The sequence below is a fragment of the Nelusetta ayraudi genome, unplaced genomic scaffold (genome assembly GCF_046127955.1).
Source record: "Nelusetta ayraudi isolate G7.1 ecotype Tasmania unplaced genomic scaffold, CSIRO-AGI_Nayr_v1 ptg000016l, whole genome shotgun sequence".
Classification (NCBI taxonomy): domain Eukaryota; kingdom Metazoa; phylum Chordata; class Actinopteri; order Tetraodontiformes; family Monacanthidae; genus Nelusetta; species Nelusetta ayraudi.
Genome location: NW_027466066.1, coordinates 3675231 through 3688586, shown reverse-complemented (window position 1 = coordinate 3688586; position 13356 = coordinate 3675231). Strand labels below are relative to the sequence as shown.

Sequence of the window (13356 nt, the reverse complement as noted above, 5' to 3'; positions counted from 1 at the left end):
CCTATTTGTGTCTAAAGTTTTTTAATATCCTCAATGACCAGCAACAATGGTTGTACTGAGTCTTCATGCAGATACTGAATAAGGAAGTTAATAATACACACACACACACACACACATATATATATATATATATATATATATATATATATATATATATATATATATATATTAATAGAATTATACAAGAATCGTTCAGTATTTGTTTGCAGAGAAATTTAACACATTTAAATTCATTCTTTTCACATGTTGATAGAAAAACAGCGACACCAATTGGAGCACAACAGGAAGGAGAAGACAAACTTTGGTCAGTCTACTTGGAAAAAAAGGGCAAATGCGGAGTGACAGTCAAGAGGGTGGTGGTGAGGGGGGATGACTCGTGAGTTTTGTGTGACCACAGCTGACTTCTCTCCTGGGCTGCTGTCAGTGCCACATCAAAAAAGAGAGAGCGAGAGAGAGAGAGAAAACATGGTCGCGTTGCTGCAGCGGTGCGTTTTTAGGGCCTTTCTCCAACACCTGGATGCGGGCAGCGCGCAAACACCGCTGCTTGGAGCTTCCGCCGCTTTGGTTCGTGCTCACAGATCTGCCTGGCAACAACGGAGTTCGTCCGGTGAGTATTATTTCGTTGTTGATTTGATTTGCACGTTCCTTGTTTTTGCATTGCAAAAAAAAAAAAACAACAATTAAGAAATAACGCCGAGCTCAAGGACTATATCGGTCTGTGGGTCGTCATCAAAAAAAAAAAAAAAGAAAGAAAAAAAACTTGGGAGAAGTTTCAAAGCGAGCCTGTTTTTTGTTCTTGTTTTTCCACCGACCGCACGAGGTCATGAACTGGAACTGGGCTAGAAGCTCATCAGATAGTAGAGTGGAGGCGGTGTGTGTTTGTGTGTGTGCGTGAAACCTGGCGGGGAGCGCAGAGCCGAGCTGAACTGTGCCGTCAACCTCGCGGAACAGTCGATCACCTTCTGACACCTCCGGATTAAATCCCCCGGTTGTAGTTGTTGTTTTTCTTTCTTTCATTCATTTCTCAGCGCTTGAGATTCAGTCCAAGAGCGTCACGTGCGCGATGCGCAGCCTAATGGGGCGCGTGCACTCATTCATTAAATGCCCCTGAATGAATGAATGAATGAATGGTGTCGCAGGCCATGGACAACTTATATCAGCAGTGTTTTGGTGACCCACCTCATAGGGGAAAAAATGTATATCATGGAATATGTAGAAATTGTGCTATTGAAAATGAACAAAAGCTCTGCAACAAAATATGTCTTTGAAGCGTTTAGCTCTTTATTGAAATGACTCTTAAAACACTGAAAAAATGGATGAAATACAGCTATTTTATTCTTCTTCAAGTTCGGCGGGCTGGACTAAAAAGCTTAAATGGCCGCATACGGGCCCCGAGGCGTATTTTGCCCACGCCTGATCGAGAGCATAGGTGTCACACTCCGGCTCGCGGGCAAAATTTGGCCCGCAGTCTAACTATATTTGGCCGGTGTGGCGAGGCAATATTGAATGACTACTACAGCCGGCGGGCCATATTTATATGGCACATGTGCCGCTAAAGAAAAAAGGTTACAATGTTGGACTGAGACTTTGTCCAAGTTTTACAATTTGGCCCCACTGTGTATTTGAGTTTGACCCCCCACTGATCAAGAGACTTTTTGTATACTGGCGCCTCACAACACGCGTGTCTGCAGGGGTTGCAGGCCAGAGGGAGAGGACCCTGATTGTCGTGAAGCCAGACGGGGTTCAGCGGCGCCTCGTCGGCCAGGTCATACAGCGGTTCGAGCGGCGCGGCTTCAAGATGGTCGGCCTGAAAATGTTGCAGGTGGGCTTCAAGCCAAACGCACATCTGGCCTCAGCTCTGCAACTCTTTTTTATTTCCTTCTCAACCGTCGCTTGTCCTTTTTGCTGTGAAAGGTGTCCGAGGATCTGCTGTCTCACCACTACTGCCAGCTGAGGACGAAGCCCTTCTACCCCGAGCTGCTGGATTACATGACGTCAGGGCCCGTGGTTGTCATGGTGAGGGAGACTCTGTTCCTCTCTTTTCCACACCTTCTAAACGTAACGCAAAAAGTAAGGAAATTTGTGTTTGGTAGATTATTTCTTTGTTGTAACAATGCTTCTTGGAAATAAATATTATATTGTTCGAAAGCCGGTTTATTCCTCTTTATATGGTGCCACACTATTAAGCAACTTGCATTTGAGGGGCGAGCGACAGAGCTAAGTATCTGGGTTGTGACAAATCTTCTCAGCTGAGTCAAACAGCTTATTCTGCCATTGACTCTTGCTTGGTGCATTGGGTGATTGAAAATTGAAGAAACAAGACAAATTGGTAACTAACAATTTATTCGTTTAACAAACAGGAGCCTCAGTAGCGTGTGGAAGAACTATAACCACAACCCTAACTCCACAGGTGCTGCCAATCAGGCTGGCAGCACCTGGGCCACATCAAAATAATTGGCACAGGTGTTGCCAATCAGGCACCTGATTGGCAACACCTGGGGCTACCAGAAGCTCAAAAAAATCTATAGCAACACCAGAATTAGCTGTTTGTGACTCGGCAGAGAAGATTTGTCACATTTTTCAGGGGCGCAACCCAAATACTCAGGTCTACTGCTCACCCCACAAATGCATGTTCCTTACAAGTGTGGCACCATTTTAAAGGGGAATGAACAGGCTTACCAACGACATAATATTTATTTCCAATAAGCATTGTTACAACAAAGGAATAATCTACCAAACACGAATTTCCTTACTTTTTGTGTTATGTTTATATTGATAGGCATATACTGAAAAAGTTGTGAATACTCTCTCATGGCTTGTGTTGTTTCTTTTTTTCCCCGTAGGTATGGGAGGGACACAATGTGATCCAGTCATCGCGCACGATGGTGGGGCACACGAACCCAGCCGAAGCCCCAGCTGGGACGGTCAGAGGAGATTTCAGTGTTCATGTCAGCAGGTAGCTTCGGCATTAGATTTGATGACTTGGAGATCTTTAAGACAAAATACTCGCATGACAAAAGCCGCTGAACCACATCAGGTCACCCCAACAGCTGCGTGTGTAATTTTCTGTGCTATCCAAGTTGTATTGGACGTAATATGCATCTAAAATCTGCAGATGTTTCAATTTTGCAAAATTCCCCCGTTGTGGGACGATAAGGACTCGACATATCTTATCTCACCTTTCTCCTCTGAAGAAATGTGGTTCATGCCAGCGATTCACCTGAGGGGGCGCTGCGAGAGATCCAGCTGTGGTTTCGCAGGCCGGAACTCCTCAGCTGGGACTGCTGCGACCACGCCAGCACTTACGAGGACTGAGGACGCCGAGGGACGCAGTGTCGCGCCCTCCCTCCTCTCCTGCTGCTCACTGGTCAGTCGGACGCTGCTGACTAAACCGCCGAGTCAGGTTTGAAAGTTCTTACCAAATAATTACCACCTCAGTAAGTGACCTAAAAACAGGAAACTGAGTTTCTGATCTGTTCCTTTAACGACTGAGACCATATATGATACAATGAAGTTCTTTCGCTTATCAGCCGTGGTATAACAACTTTGTGATTGGTTTTAAAATGACGTCTGCATTTTGCAGTTCGGCAGCATTCCATCTGGATTTGTAATGTGAATAATTGTGACTAAGGTGCATGTGATTAGTGGCTCATTGTCGCATTTAAAGAAGGATTTTTTTTTAATGTGTTTAATATATTTTTTAGATTTATTTGTCTGATTGAATCTGACATTTCTTTAATAATACCGAATTGCATTCCGAACATCTACAGGTACTACCCAGAAAATTAGAATATCCTGAAAAGGTTGTTGTACTTCTGCAATTCAACTTAAAAGGTGAATTTGACATATTATATAAACGAATAATATGCAAATCAATATATTCCAAGTTTTTATTTCTTTGGATTTTGCGGATCAGGTCTTGCAGCTTAAAAAAAACCCCTCAAATTTTATAATAATTTTCTGAGGTTGTGGGTTTGTGGTTTTAATAAGCTGAAAATCTTAATCAGCAAAGTTACAGCAAGGAACTGCTTGAGATGTCAATTTGCGTGTAATGGCTCAATAAAATTAGTTGGTTTAATCTTTTATGTTAAATTGCCAAAATAAAACAACTTTTACTTGATATTCTAATTTTTCGGGTAGTACCTGTACTGCTTAACATGATGCATTTATCTAACAACTAATGTGATTATGTAAGCCTCACATACATTTCTCATCACAAAAATGAGCCTTTGTTATCAGCTTAATGAAATTACATACGCGACAGTATAACTGCATCAATAGCTGTGGTGATGGTGTGTGCTTTCCTTTCTGGAAAATGATTCTCAGCTTGACTTTGTGTCCTCATCTTATGATAATTTTTTTTGAAACTAAACACTAAAAAATACTAAAACTGCAAGGATCTCTCACCTTGGTCTAAATCTGCTGCAACATATATAATAATACTGTGACCAATATACCAATAATTGTTGCTCACCAGACATGCACCCACATTAGTTGAGCATAAGCTTAAAAAAAAAAAAAAAAAGTTAAAAAGTTCCTGCACTAGGAACGTTCACTCTGGGTGAATCTCATCCTTTCAATGTGCTGGTGCTGAGATTGTGAGCGTTCTCAAGAAAATGTTGGTGCTGCACACAACTGTGTAACAATGATTTACCACCGCCTGCTGTTCTGGAGCTTTGGAACGACTGAGACCTCAGTTTGCCCGTTGCTTTGAATGAGTTCTGCAATTATTTATGTGAAAATTTTCAGAATTTTTTAAAAGTCAGTTTATGGAAAATGCCTATAATGATTTTAAAAACCATGTTGTCTATTAATGAACATACAAAAGAATATATACATATCGGTTGCAGTTTTTCTTTTGTGTTTATTTACGGTAAATAACGGAGAGCTGCTTTTGATTTTAATTCCATGCAAAGCATCAAGCCACGTTGTTCTATCATGAGTTGATGTGCAACAATAAAAACACTGCAACAGACAGTCAAGTTGAGTTGTTGCTTTTTGACGTATTGCACCTTTACAGCTCTAAAACGTAGATTCCAGTCTATTGTTGCTGACGAATGAAGCTGGGTTTATTTTTGTGTCTCACACACTGCTTGAACCCAATATATTACATATATTTTAAATGTATTAACCCAGTTTAAACCCCTTTTAAATGCACCATCGTCCATTTTTAAGGGGGCCCCAAACAAATATGCACAGACGATACAAATATAAAAGCTGTTATCAAAATAACATCTGTAAAACTTCTGTTAATAATGTTTCAAAACGATTTGCCATATGACGGTAATAGTCACAAGTGGTTGACTTGCTTTGCCTGTATTATTATTGCAGCCTGCTTCTGTCTGTCAGCCATCTGGAGCACACAAGCAACAAGCACTGATGGTCATAGCCGGATTCAGATCCGTCCGCAACGGCACGCCAGGTGCGCGCAGGAATCCCGTGTCACCGCATCCAGCCGTGTATTCTACATAGATTTCCGCCTGGGTCGCAGGCAGCCGTCAGTCACACAGTCGCCTCACTCTTCGATTTCAGGCTCATCCGCAGCTTCTGCTTCTCCATCGCTTTCTCGAGTTCCGTCACCTTTTTCACATCCTGCGACAGACCAGGGACAGGGAAGTTTTGCGTGATGGGGAAATAACAGTGCAAGCGTTTAGCTTTTATTTCCCCGATCATAAATTTAAAGGCGTGAAAAAAAAACAACTGACAGTCGGCCGACACCTAATTATCATGTCTGCCTGGCCACATTTTAAACTAATGACTCTGCTGAGACGATGAAAAATAAAACACACCCAGTGAAGAATCCCACCGTATGACAAGGAAGGAAGGCTATGCCGATAACTGTGGTCCAATCACTGAGGCCATTGACCCGCTTCTGTTTGATCTGTTGTGCACTTTAGGGCATTTAAACTGACAAATAAATACATTTTAGTGAATGTAGGTCATTAACAGGGTGGAAAACTGACGCATGTCTGCGCAGACGCCAAGGTTGAACACACAACGGCTGAGCACACAGACCCAAGTCTTACAACACGGACACAAATTAATCATGAACGCCAGAGTACAAACCTCCAGAAGGGCCTTCTGGACCATGATCTGACTGTAAACTCTTGCACCCTCCTCTGGCGAGACTGCACGAAGCTCATCTTTGCTCAGGGAAAAAAGCTGCGCTCCAGTTAAAATGGCCAGACTGTCAACTGTCCTGAGAGGGGAAGAAAGCAACAGTCACTGTGGGTGCCTGTCTGGGTCTCTGAGATATTTGTCTGGTGGAAAGTTCACCCAAATAGACACTTTGCGCAAATTGGAGTGTCTATTTGGAGATTACAGTCTATTGCAACACTTATGCTGCAATACATAAACATTAGCCATGAATGACGTTACATTGAATTTGGGGCAAACGGTGCAGTAAAATTTCAGAGATTACGCATGAAATATATATGTGCTGTATAGGTGGTGTAATAATAACGATGATAATGATGCTTAAAACTGGGTTTCCTTAACTAGTGTTCACTCAACTCTTGACTGAAGCCCTTGCTGGTAAGCCAGGCCTCCACCTCAGCAGGGAGCGAGCGGTAGTTCAGTGGGACGGAAGTGTTGGCCGTGCGAGGAGCCGCCCGGACGAATGAGCCTCTTTTCTCTGCCAGCCGCTTTAGAAGCTCGTCGTTCATTATCAGGACTGAGAACGTTAACGAAGAGAGAGAGTGGAGGAGAGCAAAGAGGAACATTGATTGCTAAGGGTGTTGTACAGTGCGGTACAGCATAACATGCAGGGGTTGTATTGTCTCTTTTGTTTGCCAGTTCAAACCATCGATTAATCAGTGAAGTAGCAGAAAATAATCAATAGATTAATCGATTACAACAGTAATTAATCGCAACTCCACATCAAAGAGTAGCAAAATGAAAAAATCTGAATCTTTTCCCAAATGGCATCGCCTAGCACAGTATGTTATATAGATAACATACTATACTAATAGCAATAGCACAATATCAAGCTGATTTCAATTCAGGTATTTGCTTTCTAAAAAGTTAATGTGATTAATTCATAGTATGTATTTGGCCGTTAACAGCGGCCTTCATCCATTTGTTTACGATCGACGTGCTCAACCGATCTCTTTGGATTGACTTTGTGGTTTTGTGCAAAATTTGAAGGAATCAAAAGTTGCGATCCACTCGTTTTGATAGTTTTCATATCCCAACTTCCCCCCCCTCTCTGCGTTGCACTAAAACGTGGCACCTTTGTCACCACTGTCTCCCAGCAAGGGCGAAGATGGTAACACCATGCTCTTCGGCCTCAGTGGGCTCGTGACAGGGCTGCCCATCCCGTCTGGGCTTGGTGGAGCGTAGGAGAAGTACCGTGGCCGCGGAGTCAGAGCTGTTCTCTATAGTGGAAAAAGACACATTTGAGACTGGGTGGCAGAACTAAGGCGATGGGATATGGATGCCCAGAAACATCTACGCAATACTCCCAAAATGTATATTGCTGTACCTTCGACTCTGTGCGTACCACTGCGTTGTCTTCCGCAGGGCTGTTCAGCGCAGACAAAGGCTCCAGGATGTTGAAGGGAACAAATCCAATCTGGCCGTAGCTGTTCCGACACTTCCACCAGCGCTTTGACGACTCGATCACCTAAAGCGGACAAACCATTCGCCAATTGGAAGAACGCGTTTAAGCCCGTGGGTGTGTCGCCAGTGACATACCTCTAGGGTTTCCCCCTGCAGCACTGACAGCTCACTGCTGTTTCGCGCCACAAAGTCATAGCTGCAGCAGTACAGCCTTTCACCTTCTGGCGGCAGATTGTTTCCATCTCTAAAACACAGAACGGTTACGTCACGTGCGACATAATGGAATTCGTTTTCGACACAACAGGGGTTTAAGGTGTTTTTTCAACAGCTGCCAAAGCAACAATTCCAAAAGAGGCAAGAGTGTACAGGCTAAATTTCCAAAAGCTAACGTGTTCACTCTGTGGCTCTGAGCACTAACAGCAGTGACATTTTAATGGCAACATCTTGTTTGCAGTGACAGTAATGTCACCTTTCCACAACTGAATAGCTTCAGAATAAATACCATTAAAATGCGATATCAGGCTTACACTTCATCAGGGACGCAGTGAGCTGAGCTGCTCGAACTTTGCTCTGTCCTACTTTCCCGCAACGCGTCTTGTTTGTGCTCTGACTCGATGGGATCTTCCAAAGGCCGCCCACTTGAGTCAAAGGCCTGTGGCTTCCAGCCATCCAGGAAAACGGGCGAATACAGAGGAGCGGACGGGCTCACGTTGGAACTGGGACAGAGTGCGAGAGGACCTCGTCAGGGCAACGTGACACAATTGGGGCGGGTGGAGGCCGATTTGCAAAATGTTAACGCACACAGACCTGGGCAAGGTCCAGTTGGGCCCCAGCGACGACCACAGTGCCTTTTCCCCGTTGTTCAGATGTTCCTGGAGAAAGGAAACGGCGCCGGCCGTCATGGCCGGACTGTCCACGGATGCGGCCATGGTTGGTCCTCGGGTGGTTTTCACCATCTGCGAGAGCATAGCGGCACTCGGTGTCACAAAAAAGGGGAAAAAGAGTGGGAGACGCCAAGCGGTTTGGTCCACAAAACAAACCCACCAGGTCAAGGGGCACAAAGACGGGATGCACCAACTCAGGTGCATTCGGCTGCGTAATATACGGCTTGAGTCGTGCCTAAATGAAGCAAAAATAGATTTGTGTATATTTTCAGTCAATGCATTTTCATTGAAATAATAATAGTATTATAGTGTTTTTCAATGTATCCTTATTTGTGGTTTAATCTCACCAGCAGACTGAGGGAGTACTTGATCTTCTGAAATATATCCACAAATTCTTCTTCTGACGGGGGACTGGCCTTCAGAGTCAACAAATCGTCTGCATACATGACAAAGAAAAAGCAGTGAGCAGCAGTAATCTTGCCTGAACTTAATGCAGATGTAAGCTGTGCCATCCTTTACAAAGTGGCTCATTTTGTAATAGGAGAATAGAGGAGTGGGTGTGAGTGTCATATTTGAATTCGACACACATTACCTTTGCTGAAGTATATGAGCAGAAACAAAAAAATAATCACTCGAGTGAAGTTTTTAAAACAAAAGTGAAGCATTTTTCTCTATGCATGTTTCAGCAAGCAGTCCCAGAAAAAAAAAATCAGCCTCGGCAGTGACTAACAGCAGCTCCATCGGCTGTTTTATTGTTGATCCTAATTGCGTTCAACTGGCTTTCATTGAAAAAAAAAAAGGAAAAGAAAAAGCTTTGGACTAGAATGATCACGCCTCGTCACTCTGGCGACAGAGCTTGGAAGACACTTGTGGCTTTGACACCCAAGGGTGCAGACAAGTCAGAGCAAACACTTTAATCGTGTCCACACCTCTAAACATTTCATAATTTTCTTTTATATTGGCTGTCCGCACCTAAAGATCAGAGCGATGGCTCGTAGCTCATGAATGGTGCAAAAATTCATTTGATACCACGTGTGAATTCATTTTTAAACGCTTTTGAATGGACGATAAAGCAATGACTTTTTTAAAACCCATTATTGAAACTTCAAAAATTACAACAACAAAAAAAAATTGTCTTACTGTCTTGGTTGCCCTTCTTGCTCTTCTTGCTTCCTTTCTTCTTTTTCTGGCTGAGAATAGTCTGGGCCTCAGCTGTCTGCTGCAAGCGCCCCATGAATCGCTCCACATCGTCAAAGCAGTGGTTCAGAATCTCCTGATGGACACATGACCTGACTAATGAGCCACAAACTGGATTGAATGCATTCACATCCACAGGGCGACAAGACATTTTTCTTTCTATCCATAAATTGATGAACCATATTTTAATTTCCTCTTTCTCACATTCCCACCACATTGTTGATGGGGTTGAGAATCTACTGAGTTACTGTGTATGCAAACCCCTTTGACTGAATTTGACTGAACTTCTTGGAATTTCTAAAAGTCACTGATGAAAAATAATCTTACGTAAACTATTGGCACTCTAGAAGTTACATTTTAAAATATTCAATTGTTTCACTGAGTGCCCCGTAAAGGCTTCAAACAAAACCACAGTCACTCGAGCTCTCACAGCATAATGCCGTGGCATTACGTCAGGGTTGTGCATTTGGGCAGTATGCAAGTATGCAACAGGAACTTCATGGGTAATTGCACTTAGATGTTGCGCTTTTGACAGGTTGCCATGTCACCTGACACCAAGATCGTTGCTCCTTTCAAGTTTCTGATTGCAAGGATGAATATCTCAACTATTTATGCACCCACATACCACTTCTCTCTGCGCAGATGTGAAGTTTGCCTCCCCGTTGGAACCATTCTCTGAGCCAGCGGGGGTGGGGAGGTGGAGGGGGAAAAAAGGGTGTTCAAGAAAATCAAGATCAAGCGGGAATGTCTGACTGGCAATGAGACGTGACAAAATGTTTGTGTGTTGGTACCTTTTGCAGAATTTGGGTAGATGGGCAGGCTGGGAAGAGGCTGCTCCCCTTGAGTCAGCATGACTTGGATGCCCGACTGCCTTCGAGCAACCGGAGGTGGCGCCGACATCTGTCGTGTGCAAAACGCAAACACACCGAAATGACCCTTTCCACGCACGCATGTCATTGATTCCCTGAGCCTTTAAACACACACTGATTTTGCCACCCTTGCAAAATCTCAGCCCTCTCTTGCCTCTCAACCTTGAGCCACGGAGCAGCTCTAATTTTCGGGTTGCCAGATGCCAGATCTAGATGTTAGCTTCAGATCGGCACATTCCGCAGGCGGTTTGCGAGAATGCCGACTGCACCTCCCGCACACTTGGGAAGTAGATCCACACGACAGGAAAAACCACTATCATCAGCAGCTATGCGCGTTAGGGCAGCTGCCCCCATGGCAAAATGTTAAAAAAAAAACAACAGCGGTGGCAGCACAAGATAACATGCTTTCCCTGCCCATAGCTTAGCCTCTTCCTGAGACGCCCTCTGTTCTTTCCGCCTTTCATCTGTGATTTCTTACATCTCAACAAATATTGATATTTATACATATATATATATATGTATATATATACATATACATATATATATATATATATGTCAATATATATTGATGTATATATCAATATATATTGATATATATATATGGATATTTCAAACCCTCCACTTAAAATGAATAAGCTGACGCAGGCTTCTGTGCCCAAGCAAATTTCAAGATATTCCAACCTGCCCCGGCAAGATGTTGCCAAACATTTAAGGCCTCACATGACAGGTGCACCCGCCTTGAACTCGCGCTCCTCGCACTCTCACACCCAACACACACAAACACACACACAGAGGCACCCTACATAATGTAACCGACAGAGAAACGCACATACGCCACTGTACCTTTTAACTTTGATCCGTGCGTTTTCGATCCCGGGAAAAGGAAACAATCCTCCAGCCTGCCGAGTTGTGTGCACACTGAGCGAGTTTGCGGGAGGACGTCCCACCTTCTTGAGACATGCAGGGAGGAACAAGAAAAACAAGTCCGGCTTTCCTTGCGCAGATAATCTGCGGCGCTTTCACTCCTACTCCAATGCTGCAGTTTACACAGACACACACGCAGACGCTCCCGAACCACTCTCTGTGAGGTTCTCCTTTCTTGCGACAGGAATTTCTGTCAACAACCGCCTGTGGCTGGTGCCATGGGGTTAATGCCATTTGAGAAATGTAATGCAAAAGCTGCTCAAACTCAAACGTCTAGTTTCGCTCAAGATTATGTAACTCGCAACAGTCAGGGGAAGGCCCGGATATTAAATGCTCTGGAAATGAGTTTGAATTTTTAAAAGCAATGTGAAGAAAAGGGATCAAAAGATGTGTGTTTTGTTGAAATAGATTTGGGCTTTTTTTTTTGCTTTTCTTTTTTTTTCTTCTTTCTTTTAACCCCAAAACCAGAAGCTATTCTTAATTATCTCTGTTTTCATCGAACACCTCACTGTTGTTGTTGTTCTCACATTGTTTCCAGTTTCCAGATATGTGTTTGGAGGAGATGAATTGATTACATGAAAATATGTACAAGCAAACGCACGCTGGTTCAGAGATTAGAACATCAGCCTATTTTAAATTATAATTTGTTTCAGGAAAATACCTCTGAACAAATAAAGTCTGAAGGCTTACACAAATACAAAGACTCTTAAGCAACAGACATTTTTGCCCACGAGGGGCATTGAATTCAGGAATGTGTGTCATGATGAGTTCTGACGCTGACTAATTTTCTTCGGGAGCTCTACTTGAAAGCAGTTTGCAAAGCTACTCTCAGTATTTTTTTTTGTTCTTTCTGTTCTTTTCCCAACGTGCAAGGGACTGGTCAAATCACACCATTTTTGTTTTAGTAATTCTAAATGCACAGATAGAGGACACCGCTGCAAAGAGATTTCGATGATGTGGACAATGAACGTAAAGCAGTTGTCAGATCTGTCAAGGTCAGTTCAACACCTTGCATGAAAAGGTCAATATACCATAATTACCACAGACATACCAAGACAACAAAACTGGAAGTGGTTATCAAATCAGTTCTATCAATATAATTGATGGCATTATTGATAGTGGTGATACTGATTGTTCAATATATTGATGCTGATAATGAACCTTCAATGCTTTTTAATACAAAAACATTGAATTTGGTGATGAGGGGGGAGAAAAAAAAAGATTTGCAGAGTGTCAACAACATCATCTGCAATCTTCGGGGCACATGATTCATCCAAACAGTGTTTTTTTTTTTTTTTTTTTTTTTTTTAATGTGACACCATGACCGCGCATTAAACGGCTTATGATAATAACCGGTCCTGCTGCCTCTTCACTGCTTATTACCAACCACTTTACCACTACTGGTTACCCAGCCTTTACAGCAAGGACATTCAAAACTGTTGGCGACCAGAGACACCAAGTGGTTGTTATTGGTCAGACATCCTCTCTGCCTTGATCACTGAAAAGGTTACCAGGTCACTGTCTAAATACATATATGTAAGAATCAAGTGTTTGGAGAATGCTTGTTTTGTCCAGCTACCATTACAGGATATTGATCTATATAGTTCATTCAAAAATGTCTGTTTCTTGCTGTTGAAAGGACCAAAATGTCACTCTCCAACAAGTTAAATTTATATTTCCGGATAACATGTTTCGCTCCTTCCAGAATACAGTCAAGTGTGAGACAAATACCACAGTGACCATATGTTTTACTATTACATAACAGTGGGTTCCGATATGGTGCCCCTTGCCGGCGTATAAAATGGTCATCGTGGCATTCTCCTTCCACTGGGGGGAGCAGCTTTACTCTCAGAATTTAGGCCCAAGGGCATGCTGTTCTATATACAGTCAATAGGCTATTTTTAGCCAACAGGTGGCAGATG

The 13356-nt window shown here is 43.1% G+C and overlaps 2 protein-coding genes across 3 annotated transcripts; one reads left to right on the top strand and one right to left on the bottom strand.

Moving 5' to 3' along the window:
- Positions 1-285: 285 nt before the first annotated feature.
- Positions 286-4977, top strand: nme4 (NME/NM23 nucleoside diphosphate kinase 4). 2 transcript variants are annotated; one of them, XM_076023934.1, is made up of 6 exons: positions 286-304; positions 398-607; positions 1692-1822; positions 1915-2016; positions 2844-2956; positions 3195-4977. In XM_076023934.1, the coding sequence occupies exons 2-6, from the start codon at positions 466-468 to the stop codon at positions 3313-3315; spliced, it is 609 nt and encodes a 202-aa protein (XP_075880049.1). In that variant the 5' UTR covers positions 286-304; positions 398-465; the 3' UTR covers positions 3316-4977. The 2 variants fall into 2 exon arrangements, with proteins under 2 accessions (XP_075880049.1, XP_075880050.1); XM_076023935.1 differs by lacking the exon at positions 286-304 and having other exon boundaries at positions 368-607.
- Positions 4978-4983: 6 nt separating this feature from the next.
- eps8l1a (EPS8 signaling adaptor L1a) lies at positions 4984-11643 on the bottom strand. Its single transcript, XM_076023933.1, has 14 exons — positions 11354-11643; positions 10433-10541; positions 10267-10316; positions 9585-9717; positions 8792-8880; positions 8605-8679; positions 8368-8516; positions 8088-8276; positions 7696-7804; positions 7484-7624; positions 7232-7376; positions 6514-6673; positions 6067-6199; positions 4984-5592 (listed from the first exon to the last, which is right to left on the bottom strand). Exons 2-14 carry the CDS (start codon positions 10539-10541, stop codon positions 5503-5505), a joined length of 1572 nt encoding a protein of 523 aa, XP_075880048.1. The 5' UTR covers positions 11354-11643; the 3' UTR covers positions 4984-5502.
- Between the last annotated feature and the right edge of the window lie 1713 nt (positions 11644-13356).

Coding starts and splice junctions, on each gene's coding strand:
- nme4 (XM_076023935.1), top strand. CDS start 370: ATGACTCGTGAGTTTTGTGTGACCACAGCTGACTTCTCTCCTGGGCTG. Junction 608..1,691: donor GCAACAACGGAGTTCGTCCG/GTGAGTATTATT, acceptor GCGTGTCTGCAG/GGGTTGCAGGCCAGAGGGAG. Junction 2,017..2,843: donor CAGGGCCCGTGGTTGTCATG/GTGAGGGAGACT, acceptor TTTTCCCCGTAG/GTATGGGAGGGACACAATGT.
- eps8l1a (XM_076023933.1), bottom strand. CDS start 10,541: ATGTCGGCGCCACCTCCGGTTGCTCGAAGGCAGTCGGGCATCCAAGTC. Junction 8,680..8,791: donor AGTACTCCCTCAGTCTGCTG/GTGAGATTAAAC, acceptor TGCTTCATTTAG/GCACGACTCAAGCCGTATAT. Junction 8,517..8,604: donor TCTTTGTGCCCCTTGACCTG/GTGGGTTTGTTT, acceptor ATGCTCTCGCAG/ATGGTGAAAACCACCCGAGG.